General features: G+C 38.3%; 1 protein-coding gene across 1 annotated transcript in view; it reads right to left on the reverse strand.

The window, feature by feature from the left end:
* Nucleotides 1–2,261: 2,261 nt before the first annotated feature.
* Nucleotides 2,262–22,960, reverse strand: part of SPINK5 (serine peptidase inhibitor Kazal type 5) — a 75,900-nt gene continuing 55,201 nt past the window's right edge. The window contains exons 24-33 of the mRNA XM_032850599.1: nt 20,354–20,426; nt 19,193–19,320; nt 18,957–19,035; nt 15,244–15,371; nt 14,402–14,474; nt 13,199–13,326; nt 12,224–12,320; nt 8,586–8,716; nt 5,884–5,974; nt 2,262–2,296 (exon numbers count right to left, since the gene is read on the reverse strand). Of these exons, the coding sequence (XP_032706490.1) occupies nt 2,288–2,296; nt 5,884–5,974; nt 8,586–8,716; nt 12,224–12,320; nt 13,199–13,326; nt 14,402–14,474; nt 15,244–15,371; nt 18,957–19,035; nt 19,193–19,320; nt 20,354–20,426 (937 nt within the window). The 3' untranslated portion in view covers nt 2,262–2,287. The remainder of the gene's footprint in view (nt 2,297–5,883; nt 5,975–8,585; nt 8,717–12,223; nt 12,321–13,198; nt 13,327–14,401; nt 14,475–15,243; nt 15,372–18,956; nt 19,036–19,192; nt 19,321–20,353; nt 20,427–22,960) is intronic.

Here is a 22,960-nt window from a genome sequence, read left to right on the forward strand (position 1 = left end):
AAAATTATTATGTTATGTTAGTCACCATACAGTACATCATTAGTTTTTGATGTAGTGTTCTATGATTCCTTGTGTATAACACCCAGTGCTCCATTCAATACATACCCTCCTTAATACCCATCACTGGGCTCACCCAACCTCCCACCCCCCTCCCCTCTAAAACCCTCAGTTTGTTTCTCAAAGTCCATAGTCTCTCATGGTTCATCTCCCCCTCTGATTCCCTCCCCCTTCAATTTTCCCGTCTTTCTCCTAGTGTCCTCCATGCTATTTCTTACGTTCCACAAATAAGTGAAACTATATGATAATTGACTTTCTCTGTTTGACTTATTTCACTCAGCATAATCTCCTCCAGTCCCATCCATGTTGATGCAAATGTTGGGTATTCATTGTTTCTGATGGCTGAGTAATATTCCATTGAATATATGGACCACATATTCCTTAAAGGACTGGTTAAGTCTTAAGCGTGTGATAATAGTCTTCTGTGCACATTACCTAATAATCATAGTCATCATAAAAAGTACTAATGAAAGAAGGTAAAGGGTTTATTGTTTATAGCTCAATAAAATGTTCAAAATGACATAACAAAATTCAACTACTTCTCAAAGAATTACATGTCTTAGCCATGGACACCCTAGTCATTCAGAGTTTCTGGATTTCCTAAACTACACAGGAAGGAGAGCCATAATTCCATGTTACAGACTCCCTAAATCCTTCCCTTACATCCTGGAATTGCCAAAGAAAAGAGCAACATAATTTTCTCACTTTTTTTTTTTAAAGCCTTCTTCTTTTTTCTGTTTTCTTAATGACAACACAGAAAAAAAAAAAACTAGCGTGGAATTGATTTCTCACACAGTTACAAAGGACAAAGATCACAAAATCCTACTATAATTGCCCTAGGGACTACTTATCTAAAAGAAAAGGGCAGAGGTGAAAAATACAAGATTAACTCCCAAATCCAAGTAGACCTGCCATTCTGTGCACAGTTCCTTTATAGCTGAGAACAAGTTCAACCATGATGGATTCTGCATAGCTTTCTCCCTCTAGGATGTATTCAGGTCCAGCCCAGTATCTGTAAGAGAACAACATTAACTAGATACGGTACGGTCACAGGACACCAGTATCATGACGGGGAGCATGACAAAGTTTCAGCACTGAGGCAGGAGCTTATAAGCTGTTCCATCTCACTCTCACCTACTGCCTGCATTCCCTGGTTGATTTCTCAGGTGCATGAGCTCACTGTCTGGTTTAGTGGCCTCTAGTTATATGTAGCTATTAAGCATTTGAAATGCGGTTGGTCCAAACAGATATGCTGGAAATACAAAATACATATACTAATATCAAAGACCTGGTTAAAATGAAAGTTTATATTGGTTATATTTTGAAATGATGATAGTTTTGACATATTAGGCTACATAAATATATCATTAAAGTCAATTTTACCCATTTCTTTTGTATCTACTAGAAAAATTGGATAATACATGTGATTTGAATTCTATTTCTAATGGACAGTGCTGTTCTAGAGACATGTGACACTCCAGTAGTTCTCATTTCCTTAGTCTTGCCCCAGACCATGGGTCCAAGGCCCTGAGAGGAAACAGTCGAGAGGCAACATGACTGAATATGAGAAACTACTGGTTTGTGACTTTGGATGCTATCTGGGTAACAGTGGTAGTTACGCTCTGTGGAAGTACAGAAGGAAAGGAGAAGAGCTGGTAAGGTGACAGGTACCAAGGTTATTCATAGCTGGTTTGGTCTTATACAGCTCTTGAAAGCTAGGGACCTCATAGCTCCCTACCTCTCTTCTAGACATGTCTTCCCAACTACGACAGCAATTTGAATCTGAAAAAAAGTGAGCATTCTGTGTCCACCAATAGCTTAACAAGCCAAGCGGTAGAGTTTCAGCTTCTGTAAAAACACACACACACACACACACACACAAACAAACAAGATGTTCCTATTATCCAGGCAGTGATGAGGAATCCCAGGAAAGGGTGTTCTGCTGGGTTTACTTTTATTGAACAAGTATTTGAACAGACAGCATTGTGATCAGGAAGTTTTTAAACACAGACAGATGGAGGTGTCTCTGTGCCCTCAGATCACAGAATCTAGGAGGAAAGAGATGGGAAAGACTGAAGGTCAGTGAGTCCATTCCCCCAATAGCTCTGTATGGTTTTCTGTAGTAAATAAGATAAGCTCTGAAGAATTCTTTCTCTGTACAGATGGTGAGGGTTAGGTGATTCAGAATTGGGGCATATATTTTCCCTCATGGCTTTCACCAATTCTTCCATCATTTGTCCTGGAAGAGAAGATGAATAGGTTAGGTGCTAGAAACTAAGAGATATTATAGAAATGTGGGTTATACATTTAAGGTGTACTGTAAGACAAAAAAACCCATACAGCCTTGCAGTCTGCCAAGAACTCACCATTTATGATCACTTTCACATTTTATTCAATTGGTTCAATGAGTACCAAGCACCTAGTACACACTACCTGCAGCAGTAGATATAAATACTAACTCTGCCCTTGGTCATCCGTGACCCTCAGTATGTGTGATCATGTGTGACCAGACCCTGGCAATGAAAAGAGGTAGGTGTCAGTAACATCATTTCACAGAGGAGGGAACAGAACTCCAGAGAAGGTTAGTGACTTGCCAAGGTCTCACACTGGGTCAGAACTTAAATCCAATTCCTCGAACACTAATGCTTTACTATTATAAGCTGTTAAAGGCCATAAGAATTTCATCAGCTAACTTCCTTGCCTGACTCATCCAATATTCATATGCTCTTGAAATGGACATTTAAAATATCAGATCAACACCTAAACATTTTTTCAAAAGAAAGCAAGGGACTCAGGAAGTTTTTTTTCCCATATAACCATGCAGTGTCAGCCAGTAGCACTATCATTCCAAACCCAGACCTCCATTATAGTTCTCACATCCACCCCAGGAGATTTCCTTTGGTTTGAGGTTGGCAATCTATGGTCTTGTGATATCTTGAAAAGCTTTACCATGGAACTGAGAATAGTCATTTATTCATCTCACAAAATAGTATTGGTATTTTCCTTAACAGAGAAATGTCCTTTCACGGTAGCTAATTTTTATTTAATTGAGATATATAATCCCTTTTCTAGAGCCCCTGGTTTTCAGAATTTCCTGACAACTAAGGGAAGGTGGCAGAGCGGAAGCCATGAAGCCAGAAGATCTATACTAGATGCAACACAGAATGTTGAATAACTCTGATAATTGCAGTATCTCCCCCAGGCTGATTTACGATAAAATGGGAAAGATAATAATCCCTGCCTAATCACAGGCCTACTGTGAGGATGTGCACAAGAAAGAGCACATAAAACTCTGAGTTACGTAAATCTTGGGAGTTCTTGTATAGTAGAAAATACTTCTTAGATACTAAGCATGAGTACGCATTCTAGAATCTTCAGTCTCTTTTTCTAGGAGAGCTGTGACTGTCTGGCCTTTCATTCATTTTTCAGGTTCCAGACTCTCTCAGAGAATCTTTCTATATAGTTCAGGCAATCACTTTCAATCTCTAGGACATGCATGCGTCATAGCTGTCAGAGCAACACTGGGCCATGACCCACTTGTAGCACCTTAGTGTATCCAAGATCACACCCTTGAATCATACAGAGGGAACTGAACCCATATTCAGGAGCCTTTTGTTCTAATGATTTATTCCATCATCTAACACCATAAATAAGTCCTGTCATTAATAATGTGTTGTGTAATTCAAGTGGAAAGAAAACACTGAAAAAGGAAAAGAAACTCTCTTACAAAACCTTTTACGCTTAGCCCTGTCAAGATTCTTCCATATTTGAATAAATACACCTTATTAGTAATCCTATGGCAAATTTCTCATAAAGTAGTTTTTTGTCAAGTTGTCTACATGAGAGTACAGCAAGATGTGGTCTAAAGTGATCTTTAAGATTCACATAAAGATTATTTTTACCTACTGTCCTGAGTTACATGTAATCAGGTATATTTGTGAGGTGGGAAGGATACTATATTCTGTTAATAAAATAAGGAGCAAACCACTAAGAATTTATATGTAATAAGACAGCAAACACAATGTGGGGACTAGAACAAAAGATGATACCATCTCTTTATGGATGTGTAAAGACCTCAAATACACCAATGCCTGTCAGGCCCACAGGAGGAAAGATGAAGGTATTCTGGCTTCACCCCAATACTCCACCTACTCTACTCAACCTTCCAACTGCTAACGGAAAACCCAAACCACTGAGTTTCTATCTCTTGTTTTTCCAGTGTCCTATATCAAGATTCACTGAGTAGTTCTTTTTTTTTTTTAAGATTTTATTTATTTATTTGACAGACAGAGATCACAAGTAGGCAGAGAGGCAGGCAGATAAAGAGTAAGGGAAGCAGGCTCCCTGCTGAGCAGAGAGCCCGATGTGGGGCTTGATCCCAAGACCCTGGGATCATGACCTGAGCTGAAGGCAGAGGCTTTAACCCACTGAGCCACCCAGGCGCCCCTGAGTAGTTCTTATGAATGTGGTCTCATCTACTGTTCCTCAGGAGCCCCAAATCTCGCCAAATAGTCTCCAATTCCATTATTGCCAGAGCTTTTGGTGTCAGGGGAAGTGAAACTAGTTGTGAATAATAATAAATTTTTATTTCATCAATGTAATTTATTATACTATTTCATTTTTATTGAATGTAAGTATATTTTTAACATCAAATATAAGTTATTAAACTATATAATCCATTGTAATTATTAAACATACATAAGCACTGTGCCAGGATCTCTTTCTCTAAGTTTACACTACAGACTCTTCTCTTTGTCTAAGTTCATACTTTGGTCTCTTTGGCATAATAATAACAGTGATAATAATAATCAATGCCATTGGTTTGTAGACACTGTGCCAAATGCTTAAAAGTCAGTATTTATTGAGTATTTTCAATAACCTGGTGAGATCTTTGGTTTAGATCTTTGACTTGCCAAAGGTCTCATATATGAGGAACTTTTATAAAAAAACAGAATTTAAACCCATATTTACCTAGTAACAAACATTCCTAAATTTCCTACAACAAAATTCCTACATTTCCCCCCAAGTTACATACCATCTTGTCTGTGGAAATGGGAAATGGCAAACTCTACAAAGTCTGTCAATTTTGCAGGCTGCAAGGATGTTCTGACAGACATTATCGAGTTTGCTATTCTCCCTGGTGACTGCATTTGAGGATATTACCATGACTTTGGAAGCTGGGAACCAAACTGAGAGTTACAGAAGGGAGGGGCATTGGAGGGTGGAGTAACTGGGTGATGGGTATTAAGGAGAGCACGTGTGGTGTTGGGCAGTGGGTGGTACACACAACTAATGAATCCCTGAACACTACATCAAAAACTAATGATGTATTACATGTTGGCTAACTGAGCATAATAATAAAAAAACTGTTGCAGGGATTTAAATGACAAGGCCAGCTTTTCATGTTGGGAAACAGTTGAATGTGAAGTGGGAAACAATGTGAAGTGCAAGAACATGGGGGTTACCCAGAAATGGCTGAAATTCAGTTCCATCACTGTGTGACCTCTCCTAATCTTTTCTTCTCTCTTTATAGTAAATCACAGGAAATAAAGCCTACTTTGTAAAAGTGTTATGTGAGGGACATTGCTCACAAATAATCTATTAATGATCCCAGTTAATAGTAAACACTTAAAATACGAACTATTATTACTATCCCTGCATATTTTAGTGATTGCTTACTTATCTTCACAATGAAGATGTGACCAGTTCTGGGATTATATAACCTAGGATCACTGCCCTTGGCAGAGAAATGTCCATCGGTCAGTGGCAGACACAAAGCAGAACCAATTGGCTCTGGCCCAGTAATTGCGAACGCAGTGTACTTACGGATGCTGGCAAGTCGAGAGGGGTTGTTTCTGGGATGCTGTTCTCTTCACACTTCCCTTCACTGCGTATGTGTGTATTAGTTTGGCGTATTCTAAAACAGAGCAGAGGAAATTAAAAAGATGGAGAAACTGACAGGGTAAGAAAAGAAAACAAACAAGGATCAATGTGGATGACATCCCGGCATCAAACCAGAACTGAAATTACAGGTAGAACCCAGGATCAGAATTCAACTACCTCCCGGTATCACCAGGATTTAGCTGCAGATTCATTCCCCAGGCCTGGATTCATTCCATCACCTTTCATTCACCTATATACTCATGAAATTGTTCAATGTTAGAAATACACTTGGAGACCATCTATTCCAAAAGCCATTATTTTACAGATGGGAAAACTGGATCCCACAGAGAAGCCTCATTTTACTGAATACCTATAATGTGTGATTACAAAATACAATATGTATATAAGATAAAAATATATAAAATATATATAGAATATAGATTTTATAAAACAAAATACATAATCATACAGTTTGCATTTAATAGCTGGAAAAAAATCTTAAAAGGTATGAATTTTAATGCCTCTCTTTTCAGAAATATTGCATATCAAACATCTGCTTGTTTGCCTCTGGTGATGGGAAACTCACTATCTATCAAGGCAGTTTGACTTGTCCTTGGACATTGCTCAAGTTGAAATGGCTTCCCTCTAAGACTACAGAAACCAATACCATTTCCTCTTGCCTGGGATAGCCTGGATCTTCTCTCTATAATATATATTACCAGTACCTTTGCTAAACAATCCATCCTGAGGCATGCCTTATTAATATTTTTAACATCAAAGTTTCTGACTCTAAAGTTCCCTTGACTAGAGTATCACTTGTTATGGGTTTGTACAGTTAATGGAATGCTTAAAGAACACTGGGAGGGTAATTTAGGCCCTGACATTTACAATAAAGGGAAGTTGAAGAATTTATGGGCTGAAGATAAGGTATATATTGTAACAAATTCCTGAATGGTTGCATTCATTTCTTTTTTTTTTAAGATTTTATTTATTTATTTGTCAGAGAGAGAGAGAGTGAGCACAGGCAGACAGAGTGGCCGAGGGAGAAGCAGGCTCCCTGGTTGCATTCATTTCTTAAATGGAGATTTCTTAATTCCTAAAAATCTGTAATATCCATGAATGGATTTTTTTAAAAAAAATTCTTTATTTATTTGACAGGTAGTATAAGCAGGGGGAGCGGCAGGGAGAGGGAGAAGCAGGCTCCTGTTTAGCAGACAGCCCAGCGTGGGGGCTCGATTCCAGGTCCCTGGGATCATGACCTGAGCCAAAGGCAGACCCTTAACAGACTGAGCCACCCAGGTGCTTCTGGATTTCAAGAGATGTATGCACCCACAAATACTATGCATACAAATTGTTAATGTTGCTTCATTTTCTTTTCTTGTCCAGAAAGAGGTAACTTTCTCCATGTCATCAAAGGAACTTTTGAACCCCAAATGTTTAAAGAATTACTGCCTTGGATATAAAAGTAGTGTAGTAAAAAGAGAACTGTATTTAGATCCAAACCAACAAGGTGAAAATCCTGTCTGATCTACTTCCTAGCTTTGTGACTTTAAACAAATTACCTGGACTCTCTGAACCTCAGATTCACCCTGTGTACGGTGAAGATAATAGCACTCACCGCATGTAGTGATGATTCAGTGAGAGAGTGAATGTCTTACCTACAGATGTCAGAACACATAAAGAACTCACATTCATATATGATTCTAAGTGTATAAACTGTAGAGTGTCCAATCCTCACATTCTGAGCTTTGCCTATGGTGTCCCCAGAAGGCAAGAACATACATGGACTACAGTGTAAATCTGGGGTGGGCTTGGGGTGGGATGGAAGAGTTAAGATTTGTCGTTGCGCTTTCACAGACAGCTAGTCAAACATGAGGCATGTGACTGGAGGTGAGGTAAGATAGTATTTGAGCAGAGAAGTAAAAAGCTAAAATCCATAATGACAGTATTAAAACAAATCCCTCATATTTAATTTTAAATAAAAATGGCAATTCTTCTTAAAAACCCAGTGAAGCCAGCTGGCTCAGAGAACTTTTGCACTGGAAGTGTGCACTTCCATAGTGATCTGCATTTCTGCAGTGGAAAAAGTGAATCTGAGAATGATGAGATAATATGCCCACAGATGCACAGGCAGTAATAAATCTGAGCCCACACCAAGCCCACCATTTGTTCCAGGGGGCTTTCTCCTGAATGATACCACTTCTGCTCCAAGAAGAAGACTTGGAGAGGATGGAAATATGTGACTATCAGGTAGTCAGAGGGCCCAGTAGAAATTATTGGCTGGACAGACTCAACACAGTAATGATTCTCAATTTTTTTTCTTTTTACACAACACAAGGATGATGTTCACATTGCCATGACTGTACATGGGCTCATAGAGACTTTCTCTAATTGTTGTAACCCCCCACCACTTTTTCCTTCTCTTCCACTCAGTAAAGTATATAAGCAACTTAATCAAAAAGATAACCTCCAATCCTCTCTATTTTATATTTGAATAAGATCACCCACAAAATTTGAATTTTAACTGCTATGATTAGTAAATTGGTGTAACACACCTCAAGTTGATAGAGTGCAGGCCTGTGGATTAACACCATAGTCAAGAACCTCTACACTCAAAGATATGATAGTGCCACTTGTATACTTACAGGTTTTCATGACAGAGCATGCAGGGATTGTTGTATGTCTGGCCATCATCACCACAGACAGGCTGTAAATTCTTTGGGCAAAGGTAACCCATCTTGGGCAATACTCGGTAGTGTTTGCACATCTCAGAATCCTGAAGGAGTAAAACAAATCATATTTACTCAATGGCACTCAAGAGGGTTGGGCTTGGAAAAATATTTTGATTTCCTCAATCTCATCTGATTAAAACATTAGTAAAGGAACTGCAACATAGGTCACAGAAACTCAGTATTTAAAAATCAACCAACACACTTACTTATAAAAGTAACTCATGACTGAAGGTAATCATAATGGGATGTAGAAGTGTTTTAAACTGAATGATAATAAAAATATAAACTACCAAAAAAAAATATAAACTGCCAAATCACCGCAGCTAAAGCAGTGATTTGAGGGAAAGTTGTAACTAAATACATGATTGGCAAAGATGAAAGTTTTAAGATTTAACCATAATTGGTTCAGAGTTGACAGACTATGTAAGAAAAGGGTAAGGATATCTCTCTCTCTCTCTCTCAAATAAAATTTAAAACATCCCATGAACTGCTTTAGATTATGTTGAGTTCCATATTGATAGATATTCAGGGAGAATTCAGACAAGCACCTTCAATGAATCACTGGCAAAGGTAGGAATGAACCAGATATATCCTTAGTATTATTTCAGGTATCTGCCACTACAAGATTTAAAACCATTAGGATAAATCATTACAAAGAAGCAATGACAGGCTGCTTCTCTGTTTTCTTACACAGTACATCAACTCTGAACCAACTGTGGTTGACTCTACCTTCAGAGCAGACCCAGGATCCAACCACCTCTCATGACTTCTACCACTACTGCCATGACATGAACTAGTGTCATCTCTTCCATTGACTACTGCTATGACTAACCAGCTGTCCAGATTTTGCTCTTGCCTCCCTGTAATGTATTTTCATTATATCAGGCAGAGTTAGTCTTTTTTTTTTTTTAAGATTTTATTTATTTATTTGAGAGGGAGAGAGAGAGAGAATGAGAGGAGAGATGTCAGCGGAAGAAGCAGACTCCCTGCTGAGCAGGGAGCCTGATGTGGGACTCAATCCCAGGACTCCAGGATCATGACCTGAGCTGAAGGCAGTCCCTTAACCAACTGAACCACCCAGGTGCCCCCAGAGTTAGTCTTTTAAAAAGCAAACCAGATCACATCAGTCCTTTTTTTTGAAAATCTTCATTCAGAATAACAGTCAATATATTTAATATGGTCTATAAAATCCTTTATAATATGGCCTCCTATTACTGTAATGACTTCCCCTTCTATGGCTCTCTCTGAGGTCCCTCTATTTCAACTATCCTGGACTCCTTGCTGTCCTTTGACCCCTTCCTTGGGGTTCTGCTATTCTTTCCTTGGAATGCTGTTCTCTAACTTAACATGTATGGTATCAATCCATTTAGGCCGTGGTATAAATGTCACCTCAGAGTGCATTCCTGTAAAGACTACTTAAAACTGTACTCCCCCCACCATGACCCTGATCCCAGTATTTACTATATCATTATTTTACTTTATTTTCCCCTTGGAGTTACATTTTATTTATTCACATTATCTACTAACTATATTCTTCAAACATAAACTCCATGAATGTAGAGTTCTGTCTGCTTTGCTTATGACTATTGTTCTCATACACATGAATAATGTGTGGAAAATAGTAGGATTTTGGTAAACATTTGTAAAATGAATGAATGGATGGCAAAATGAATAATAAATTTGGTTCTCTTCTCCAAGAGAAAGCTCAGCTCAAAACCAGATTGTACATTAGGAAGAACCGTGAGGCTCCTGGTGTCCGGCAGTGTCTCATTTCTCTTTTATTTTTTAAAGATTTTATTTATTTATTTGAGAGAGAGAGAGATCACAAGTAGGCAGAGAGACAGGCAGAGAGAGAGGGGGAAGCAGGCTCCCCGCTGAGCAGAAAGCCTGATGCAGGGCTTGATCCTAGGACCCTGGGATCATGACCTGAGCTGAAGGCAGAGGCTTAACCCACTGAGCCACCCAGGCGCCCTGGCAGTGTCTCATTTCTTGATGTAGGTGCTAATATCACAGCTGTGGTCACTTTGCAATACTGCATTTAGCTGTACTCTCTGATAAGCGCACTTCTTCTATAGGACTATTATGCTTCAGGAAAATGCTTTTTTTTTCTTATTCGCAATAGCCAAGACATGAAAACAATCTCAATGTCCATCAGTAGGTAAGTGGATAAAGAATACGTGTTACACACACACACACACACACACACAAACACCCCGAGAGAGCACTGGAATATAATTCAGCCACGAGAAAGAAAGAAATCTTGTTATTTATGACAACTTAGATGAAATCTTTAAGGTGTTACGCTGCGATAAGTCAGAGAAAGGCAAATGCTGTATGGTATCAGTTATATGTGGAATCTAAAAATGCAATCTCGGAAACAGAGTGTAGAATGGTGGAGGGAGGGGACTGGGGCAATGGGAGACATTGGTCAAAGGGTACAAACTTTCATTTATGAGATGAGTAAGTTTGGGGGTGTAACGTACAGCATGGTGATTATAGCTAATCACACTGTATTTTATACTTGAAAGTTGGTAAGTGAATAAATCTTAAATGTTCTCACCACACGCACACAAATAGTAATTATGTGAGGTCATGGTGGTGTTCGCTAACACTAGGGTGGTATCATTTTGCAACTTAGAAAGGCACTAAATCAACACACTGTACATCTTAAGTTTACAGTGTTATGTCAATTACATCTCAATAAAACTAGGGGAAAAAAGAAGAGATTCTGTGAATAGTTTCTCTCCATGCTTATGGGATTCCTAGGGTAGCATCTAATTTACTAGAAATCTGTAATTAGTATATATTTCACTAGTGTAACTCATCTACTATCTTACTTAAATTGGGCAAATAATAAGATTAAATTCATCTTTAATACTTTTTCTTTTTTTTTCTGGGTCATCAGGCTAAATGCTAAAGTTTCACTTTTAGAGACCAATTTGATATGCTACTTCATGAATATGCTCTTATTCCCTTTCCTTCTTTCTATTCCTGACTTTGACAAAGCCCTAAAAAGCAAACCTCTTAGGCTAATTTACACTAGGGTACATGTTACTGATGGCCATCAGCTTGTATTTTGAATAAACAAGTTTTAGCCACTGTGAATCGCTGATCAGTGGAATTTCACAAGTGTGAAAATGCTCCGCACACCTCTCTAGGCTATTGGAAAGAGGGTTGATTTGGGGAGAGGGATAGAGAAGAAGCTAGATGAGGAGTCTTTTTGGCCTGCTGAAATTACAGAATTGAGGCTCACTACTTATGTAACCATATGTGCAGTAAGTCACATTCACAGCACACCCACGTTTTAAAATTTCAATAATGTACTAAATTGGCTCGGAATAGGGCTAATAATCTAAAAGTGCACAGAATAATGCATTGATGAGTCATCCCAGAACTCTCACTGACCTTGGAACTACATACAAAGGGTTTGGAGCTACAATGAATTCCCCTTTCCAAGGCCTCTCTCTGGAAATGAAGCTCATAGAGGAGGAGTGGCAACAGACTTAAGACATTAACTTAATTAGTAGCTTTTCAGGAGTAGTCATTCTTACCAGAATAGAACTGGAGGCAGTTGGGCTGTTTTCCTCTGTAGATCTAATGTGGAATGATTTCTCCCGAATTCTTGCCCTTTCCAAAGCTTCTTTTTGACTACAGAAGAAGACAAAAAGTAATTTAAAGTTATAGCCATAAAGACTACACCTATAACTTCCAGTGGGAAGCTATGCAATCCTAAATAAAATATGATAGAACCACAGAACATTCAACCAGAGGATGATGTAAGAAAACTATATAATGGGGAACTGGTTTAGAGCACTCATCACTTAATAGATGTATGACCTTGGACAAGTTGCCTAAATCCCTTGAGCTTAGCTTTTCTAGAACATAAAAAGAGGGTGCTATTGGTAATTCCTGTCTCCAGGAACATACTACAAAGAGCTAAAAAAGATACTAACTATTATAATTATGTTCACAGTTTCACAGTGTTTCCATAATCATCATCATCAGTATCAATCATGTCCATTAGTCCCCAAATATGGTTGTTCATTGAAATAACCTAGAAATCCCTTCTAAACAACAAATTCCTTAGCCCTGAATTTTCTGCCAAATACATTTTGGGGGGTAAAATATCTGTATTTCTGACAAAGACTTCTATGTTGAGTCTGATCTAGTTGTGGAACAAAGACTTGGAAGGATTTCTTGTAGCTACAATCCTGAGAATTGAAAAAAATTTTCTCCAGTGACACAGCTAATAAATATTCTGGTTAGAATTCACATCTGGATTTCCTGTCTCCCATATCAGGTGTTCTTAACCTAAGAGCATTGAATCTAAAGACTTATTCTAAGGATGCCGTGGATTCATGAGCACACATTTACTTAATCGGCAACTTCTAAAGATGCATTTCCCAGGGGTCCTGTCCCTATGCTTTAATAAAGACACCTTTACACCAAAAAATTAAAATTTAAATTAAAAAATAAAAATGCGAACTCCCCAATAGCTGGAGGGGTAACAGGATCCTCCTACTCACATGATCGTTCTGCACATATAGCACTTGTTTTTGTATAATCTTCCATCAGTACCACGCACAGGGTCATTCTCTCGAGTACATGTGAGCCGGTCATTCCTCACGTACTGCCGAAAGTTACTGCACTCATCCTAGAAAATGAGAAAGGGGAAGTGAATAGGATTTTCCCCCTTTCTAAAACTTGATTTTAGTTAGTTTTTTCTTAGCTCTGAGTTCAGACTCACTGCCCTTATCCTGGCAATGGAAGCCAAGGAATGCCCAGACTTTAAACACTTCATTCTGAAACTCTCTGTCTGGTCCTGGAAATGCAGGGTGAACACCTGATAGATCATGTCACCCTCACCTTTTTCTTCCCAGATTCCTTCCTTCCTTCCCCTCATTTTCCACATAAGCTGCACTCTTTTTTTTTTTTTTTAAGATACTTTTAAAAATTCATTCATCAGAGAGAGAACTGCACACAAGCAGGGTGAACAGCAGATAGAGAGAGAAGCAGGCTCCCCATTGAGCAAGGGACCCAGTGTGGGACTTGATTCTAGGACCTTGCGATCATGACCTGAGCCAAAGGCAGACGCTTAACCAACTGAGCCACCCCAGCATTCCACATGAGCTGTACTCTTGAGCAAAGGACAGTATCACAGGGATCTAACGCCACAAATGTGATTACCACTGCAAAGGACTGAATGAAGATGTCTTTTCTGCAAGCTTGAAAAGTAAAAAGAAAAGGCAGCATCACGCATACACACTATTGATTAGTTGACGCTGAAACAGAAAACAGGAAACAACAACAAAAAAAAGACATCAAGGAGAGAAGCTAAAGGGGAGGCTTTGATATTAGTGTATGTTACCTGAATTGTAAAAATCAATGTCAACAAGCTACCTGAAGCCTCATTTCACATTTAGTGTCAGAGGAAAGCATGTGGTGGCGGTGGTAAAGAATCTTACACTCTATTTTTTCAATCCATATTTCTCCCAAAGAGGAGAGCAATATTTGATTCACATCGTGGGCAAATTCTTTATAAAACTGAGAAAAATATCAAACCTTAAAGTCAGACAAAAATACTGTTATAACCAAAATGAAATATTAGCAAAACCTATTTTCTTTGAAGCAAAACATTGGCATTCCCATTATCCAAAAAACTGGAGGAGAATGTCAGATTCTGAGGATGAAAGGTGAAACAGTTATCTTCGCATCTTTTAAGAAATGACCTTTGCATCATCTGAGGGCTTGGCTCTTGATTTTTCTTCATCATTCTTTTTTCTTTCACTAGCTTCTCGCTCGCTGCAGAATAAAAAAAGGGTTCTTACTGAGTTTTTTTGTTTGTTTTACTGTTTTTAAAAAAATTTTCCATAGTTCTAAACTTTAGCAAATCTAACATTATTTTCTCATATCTAAAAAAATATCTAAAATACTTGTTTTTTCACTAACGAGTCTTAACTGTTCTAATTTTCATAGTGCATTTGTGGCAATGCTATGAACTTTCAGAAATTCAGTTACTACACTGTCATTCAGAATGCTAAGCTCCTAAAAGTCCATTGTATTTTTTTCCTTAGTAAAGTATTTATATGACTCTCATGGAGAGTTGCTTCATTTCTCCTTTTCTTTTTCATATTAAATTAGAACTGAACTATCCAATATTGATTTTCTTCATGTGGTTATATTGCTTTCAAGTTTATAAATGTCTGAAAAATATTATCTCCTTGAATTCTTACGAAAAGTCTATTATATAGAAATTGTTTCCTTTATATACAAGAGGAAGTATATGGCACATGGCCCATTACTCAGCTGATGTACTTCCTCTCTGAAAGCCAGGATTTGGGCACTAAACAACAGCTGTCTCCCTGTCCCAGATGCTCCAGGTATGATTGTGATCATCAAAATAAACATATCTTGTGATCGTGTTCTAGAAGCTCACTCTCCTCTTCTAAAGTGAAGGCCTAATAGGTTTTTCGTGTACAATGCCCAGGGCCTTAGGTTTTAAATTAAAAAGAACCATGTCCTTGCAAATAAGAACCACCCATCAAACTGATTGATAATCTTCTTCACGTACAAAATGCTCTGACACATAGCACACTTGTTGACATGCATCTTGCCATCTGGACCTCGAACAGGGTTATTTTCTCTGGTGCAGATAAGCTTCCCCTCTCTCACCATACTCCGGAATTCGTGGCACTGATCCTGCCAAGAGAACAGAAAAAAGATGCTACCACAATAGTCTGATCTCTAAAATTTAAAACATAATTTGTGAGACATAAGCTCATAATACTTGAAAGGGGAAAGAAAAATCTAGAAAAAACAAAATGTTCGAGATGGAGTATGTTTCAGATGCTCTTTATTCAGTATCTGTGTAGGAAGTTAGAATTCTCTCCATAGCATCCCTCTCAAACAATGACCTTGTCCTCATGGAATTTCACTCCTACCTCAGGCAGCCTGTACTGTGTTAACGCAATTTTTAGCGGGCTGAGCCCCAAATCTGTTTCCCTGCAGCGTACTCATCACTCCACACATAAGTAAGCCCCAGAATGAACTGATAGGTGCTCTTTGGCAAGACATTTAGCTCTGTTCCTCAAGAACAATTTTATTTTATTTTATTACAAAATAAATTTTTTTATTATATGCCAGGCATTTTGTTGTGTGATCTAATGGATTTAAGAGCACACAGGATAAACACTCATTATCCCCATTTTATAGATGATAAACACTCATTATCCTCATGTTATAGATGAGAAAATAAGTCTCAGAGATTAAGTAAAGTCAGTGCTAGAATTGTGATCGGAAATCTGTAATGAGCTTTGTTATTTTCTGTGCTTTTATGTGGCAGAGAATAAAACCCCTAAACACTTGTAAGCAGATAAAGCTGCATTTTATATCTAATGAAAAATAAGAACCTTAAAAAGAAGACAGTGAAAATGAATCCACAGGATCCGGCCTCTGATGAAATTTTTGAACATCTACAGAAATTTGTCATAAAATTACATGAAAGCTCAAATAGCCAAAGGAAAGATACGGGAAAATTACTTAGAAAAATACTGCTAGTAACATGGCTGGCAGTCACCCTTCCTTCCTCCCTCCCTTCTTTCCTTTCCTTCTCTCTTTCTTTCAAGAGATGGTATCTATGTATTTTAGAGAGAGAGGGTGTGTGAGTTGGGGGAGGAGCAGAGGGAGAGAGACAAGCAGACTCCACGCTGAGCAGGGAGCTCGACGTGGGGCCGGATCCCATGACCCTGAGATCGTGACCTGAGCCAAAATCAAGAGTCAGACGCTCAACTGACTGAGCCAGCCAGTTGCTCCTATCCTTCTTTCTTTAAACCGATATCCATGAAAAACTCCAGACCTACTTTTATCTGCAGTATTAAAAAAGTTCTCTGGAATACTTGATCAAAATATTAAATGTCTCACAGCGATCATTTTTGGAAGCTGCTAGAATTATTTCCATTTCCAGCTACACAAAATCCCACATACGTATATGTTTATGATAGCACCCATCTGCCTGTGTGTCCATCTTTGCTTCATGGGTGCAATCTCCAGCTCTTCTCTTATTATCTGCATGTAGTTATTATCTGAGCTTTTCTCAACTGAAACTCTAGAACAATACCACCTGCTGCATAGATTTTGGGAAGACTTATTAATTTTTTATTGATGTATAGTTGATTATATTAGTTTCAGATAAACATAGTGATTTGACATTTGCATACTTTGCAAAATGGTCACCCCAGTAAGTCTAGTTACCGTCTGTTACCATACAGAGTTACTACGATGTTACTGACTGTATTCTTCATGTGTACATTATAGCTTCCTGACACTTGTTCTAGAACTAGAAGCTTGTCCTGGGCACGTGGTCCCTATGGATAAATGTTACTATGCTTTGTCCTGCATAAACAACCACCTGGATCTGCATGTACACAGGCAGGCTAAGAAATTTGTGAGACTCATGTTGTGTGAATAATCCTGTGAGCCTGGTAGTTTGAAATATATTATCTGGCCTCCAGATGGCCCTTCTGTTCTGGGCGCCAGGCGCTACAAATCATGTCTCACACCCCCTCCTGCTCAAGGCTGGGCTGGCCCCCTGGAATGGAATCTGGGAGAGGAGGCAAACAGACATAGCCCAGGTACCTTGAAAATATAGAAACATGGTAACATAGAAATACAGCTCACTGTAAACGGCAGGTAGGTGGAAAATGTTTAATTTCAAACCCTATTATTTACCCTATAAAAAAGGCCCTTACGGGGAGGGTCGGTTGGAAGTCTCACCTGAGGGGAGGTCTCCAGCTGAGACTCCTGTCAGGCTATTCTCATGGGCTTCCCCATCTAATGAGGTCAGATGTTGTGAGTACCTGATTTGATGTAACTTTGCCTAATTCTCATTTACTGCCTACAATACTTTCATCTACATAGATTCCTTTCTTCTTCTGTTCCTATTAGGTTTCTATAATAATAATAAACTTCTCTTTCCTTTTTGAAACTGAAACACAGCTGTTGTGAATCTTCTGTTCAGAGCAACAGGTCTCTTTTTGCCACACAAACACAGAAAATGTCTGGACAATTTTAATAATATGAATATATATTTTTGTTTGAAATTTCTAAAACAGGTATTAAAAAAAGAAAAATATTGCCCAAGATTATAAATAGAATAGACAGCTATTAGAGATGATTGAAGTTGTATGACACAATCTTACCTCAAGGCCATTCAATTACCAAAATAAGTAACAGATATTCCCAACATATTTTTTAAAAATGAAAATTTCTGGTGTGCCTGGGTGGCTCAATGGGTTGAAGCCTCTGCCTTCGGCTCAGGTCATAATCCCAGGGTTCTGGGATCGAGCCCCGCATCGGGCTCTCTCCTCGGCGGAGAGCCTGCTTCCTCCTCTCTCTCTGCCTGCCTCTCTGCCTACTTGTGATCTGTCTGTCTGTCAAATAAATAAATAAAAAATCTTAAAAAAAAATGAAAATTACTATTAATGGTTCATTTTATAAGTCAGTATAGACCAAATGAAAAGTTCCCTCATTAATATTCCTTAACAGGAAAACTTTCCTGGGGAAACTTCATATTTTCTCTTTTCTAATTAGAGTCCATGGATGGATTAGAAGAGATTGTGCTGTGTCATATTCTATGTGTTAGTGTTGTAAAGCACCGAACATTATTTTTAAAGCCCTTACTGAATACAAGATGGCACTGGAACGCCAAGTCAAGAATTTACCCTCTGGAGCTTCAAGTTTTGGATATTTGCTTTTTTGTTTATAATTTTGCTATCTATTTGCTTGATTATTTGTTTTAAAACTTCAGAGAAGAGGGGCGCCTGAGTGGCCCAGTCAGTTAAGTATCTGACTCTTGGTTTCAGCTCAGGTGGAGATTTCATGGATCATGGATAGAGCCCCATGTTGGGCTCTGTGCTCAGTGGGCTGGAGATTCTCTTCCTCTGCCCCTCTCCCCAACCCACAGGCGCATGCTCTTTCTTTCTTTCAAATAAATAAATAAATTTTTCAAAAAAAATAAAACTTCAGAGAAGAAATCCACTTGATAATAACAGTAGCTTGACGATTGTCATTGGTCCTGGAAATAGATGGTAATTGCATCAGGGTTGCTTTCAGGGCACTGAATAGAATGCTATTTCTTTGCAAGACCTGGCCATGTTTTCCTGTTCATCATTATATACAGAATGAGTGGGACAGAGTGGGACAGACATTTCATAAATAGTTGTTGAATGAATTAACCTTACCCCCAAGCTTCCAGCTTTAAGTACTAATACATCTAACACACACTACCTGGTTTTCATTGTTCTTTTCTCCTGTGTTTCTCAAGCTGTCCTGTTCTTTCTTTTTTCCTTCAGCTGCTTCCCTTTCCCTTGAAGAAAAAATGGAAAAAAAACATTTCAGCTGAAGTGAAAAGCACCTCATTAATAATTAGATGTTTTTAAAAAGAAGTCATTTTTCAAACTGATAAGAAATGATTATCATACTTCAATATTCACAATTAAAGGCCCATTTTTGAAAATACTCACAGTTTGTCCTTACACATAGCACACTTATTGCCATGTGTCTTGCCATCTGGACCCCGCACAGGGTCACTTTCTCGAGTGCAGATAAGTTGTCCATTTTTCATTTGGCTTCTAAATTCATCACATGTGTCCTAAAGAGAAGGAAAGGCTATACTGGAAATGGCTGTTTTCACATAGTATTTGATTGAGCTTGAAAATCCGAAGATTTTGATTTGAGAGTCAGAGAGCCACTTAACCCTGCTGGGAGGTGGCATAATGACCTAAAACACGTCCACATTCTAATTCCTGGGACCTGTAAATATGTAGGTTGATATGGTAAGGACAAACTAAGGATGAAGATAGAATTAAGATTGCTAATTAGCTGCCCTTACCATGGAGAGATTATCCTGAGTTATCTGGGTGGCCCAGTGTAATCAGAAAGGTTCTCATGAGTAAAAGAGGGAGGCAGGAAAGTCAGTATCAGAGTAAGACAGCATGAAAACAATTCAACTGGCCACTGCCGACTTTAAAGGTGGCCATGAGCCAAGGAATGCAGGCAGCCTCTAGAAGTTAGAAAAGGCTATGAAACAGATCTTCTCTAGAGCCTCCACAAAGAGAATTTGTGTTGTGATAAGCCATTTTTGATAGTAATTTGTGACAGTACCAAAGCCTCATTCTCCCCATCTATAAAGTAAAGTTAAAAAAGGTGTTTGACCAGGCTATTCAGACAATGAAGTAAACTACTATTTGTAAAAGTGCTTTATAATATGTTAGACTGAAAGATTTCCATTTGGTATTAAATATCTACATTGAACAAGTTACTAGCAATACTGACATGTATGATGGCTTCTGATCTTAGGGCAAAGATCTTGGGTGGTAACACTGATATTCTCTTTGCCTGTTTTTTTTTTTTAATTTTTTTTTAAAGATTTTATTTATTTGTCAGAGAGAGAGAGAGAGAAAGCACAAGCAGGGGGAGTGGCAGGTAGAGGGAGAATCAGACTCCCTTCTGAGCAGGGAGCTGGACATGATCCCAGGACCCTGGGATCATGACATGGGCCGAAGGCAGACCCTTAACTGCTTAACCGACTAAGCCACAAAGGCGTCCCTTCCTTCTCTATTTTTGGTTGCCAAGTGCTGACCTACAGAAAGACCATTCTTGTCAAAATCTAGTTAACGACTCACCTTTTCTGGTGCTGATTCAGTCCCATTTGATCTGTAGCCAGAAGGCTTATTTTTTTCCTCTGCTTCTCTTTCCCTGGAATAGAAAAGTCAATAGTCATCATGTTAACCCAAACTCAGGTTTGGAAGTAGCCTTACAGTTCAGATACCCTAAACCACCTCCTTCACAGAGAATGTCCGTGCATCCTTGAGGCGGACAGCCAGCTCTGTTATTAGGAATCTTCCTTATCACAGGGTATATAAGATAGATATTATAGGTAGAGCAACTCAAGTAATTTCAAAGTCTCCTTTATTTGTGTCCAGATTTATCTCTAACTTTTGTCCTTCAGCCTTACTTCACAGTCCCAGGAAAACACAGAACAGGTTTGCTGAATCCATGACCTCTTCTGGATATTAACCCATCAGATATTTAGAGGCAAGTTTCAGGTCTTAAGCCCAGTGTCCTCATCTTTCCATCATAAGTTGTGGTTTTTAATTCACCACCAACTCATCATCCTAGTGCCTTGACAAGTAAGGCAACCCATTAGAATATTATTTCTTAAAGAATGGAGTCCAAGACAGAAAAAAAGACAAGTAATCTAGAAAGTAGTTTGGGATCATGTTTGTTTGTTTGTTTTTTAATCTCTTACTTTTCTGATAAAATACTGATGTCAGTGGCCCCCTAAGTTTTCATGTGCATTAAGAAACACTGAGATTTTTAAAAGTTCAGATTCACTGACCATCCCAACAGGTTTACTGGCAAGATCTAAACTAGGATTCTAGCCTAACTTTTAACAAGCCAGGTCATTCCAATGCAGTTGGCTCAAGATCCAAATACTGCAAAACTCTAAAACACTTTTATCTCTTTCAAAGTTTTGTTTGGTTTTGTTCACAAAACAAACATGTGTATGAATGTATATAACCTGAATATGTATATATTCTTTTGAGGGAGTTCCCTCTGTGTAGTAAAGTGGCAATAAAACATATCCTAGAGATTCAAGCATATATGAAGTCATGACATTTTAATCAAGTACTACTGGAAAAAGAGGGTACTGTAATGATTCAGTTTAGTGGAATTCTTGTGATAATCATGGCACTGATCAAAAGCCTCCAGTGACCTTTGATCACACATAGAATAAAATCCAACATCCTTCTCTTGGTCTAAAAAAACCCTTATCTGATCTCTCCAAACTCATTTTTCCTGCAATTTTCCATGCAATAATTTTGAGACATGATGATCTCCTTTCTGTTTCTTGAGCTTGGTAATTTTTCATCTTCAGAAGTTTGCATTGGTTCTTGCTCTGCCTGAAACTTTCTTCCTCCAGATGTCCAGATGGTTCACTTCACTCACTTTTTACCAGTATCCCTCACATGTCAGGCCTGCCCTGAATACCATAAACAAAGCAGCAACTGTAATCCTTTTCTGTTGCCTTCTGTTTTACTTTCCCATTGCTATCTGGCCTTGTGCTATGCAGTTATTTCCTTATTTATTTATAATCTGTCTTTTCTATATTATATTATAGTTCCATGGCAGGAACTTTGTCTTGTTCACATCAAGAATGCTTGTCCATGAGGAGGGTCTGTTACATAGCAGAGAGTCAAAAACCATTTATTGTCAGATGAAGGATTTCCAAAGATCATAAAAAATATTTTATTTGTGTTGTGTTTTTAAAAAATACTCCACGTAAGTATCTTCTAACATAGATGATACTGGTCACAATGGCAAAATTTTATCTTCATAACTTTGTGCATCTGAGAATTATTTGTTCCTTAACCAAATTATTTCCTATTAATATGTGATGCAAAAGAAACAAAGTCATAAGTGAAAAGCTATCTCGATTATGTTAGTTGTATTTGCAAAGTAAAAGTTGGACAAAAGGGTAATAGGATAGTGTGAGAGATCATAAAATCAGTGATTATGCTGTTATGTATTATTTACTGGACATATTTATCCCACGCCTACTTTGTGCAAGGCACTGTATTAGGAGTTTTTACATAGTTCTGCTCATTTAATGTTCATAAGAAACATTATGTGGCTCTGATGATTACTGCTGCCTCTACCTGCATTATAAATACAAGCAGACAGAAGCCTGCGGGGTGAAATAACCTGTCCTGGAACATGAAGCTCAAATCATCTGATGCTAAAACCCCAGCACTGCTATAGTCTACTGCCCTGTTTCTATTAAAGAGTTTTTGTAATGTGAATAACTATTAGACTGGTATCCAGAGGAACTGAATTCTGGTTTCAGCTCTGAAGTTCACTTCCCCATGAAACCTTGAACTTAAAAAAAAAATTCAGGTTTTCTCATCTGTAAAATGCAACATTTATACTAATTAGATTTTCTCACGTGGCCTATACTATCACAAGATCGTCATTTCTTTTCAAGGAGAAAGGTGAAAAAGGTGTATGTGTGGGGAAGCATTACTTACTAATTACATATTGATTACATGCCATAATTAATAGAATTGTGCTACAGGCATCCAATTTTAGAACTATGAGTACCCATCAAGGTCACCTAGAAAACTACCTAATATACAGCAGTGGTTATGTTGTTAACTTGCCTCGGGAACACAAATCAAGTGTGGTTGAGTTGGATAATCAAGCACTCCAGTTCAGTACCGTTCACCATA

This window comes from Lontra canadensis, unplaced genomic scaffold (genome assembly GCF_010015895.1).
Source record: "Lontra canadensis isolate GAN:19392208 unplaced genomic scaffold, GSC_riverotter_1.0 scaffold4, whole genome shotgun sequence".
NCBI lineage: Eukaryota > Metazoa > Chordata > Mammalia > Carnivora > Mustelidae > Lontra > Lontra canadensis.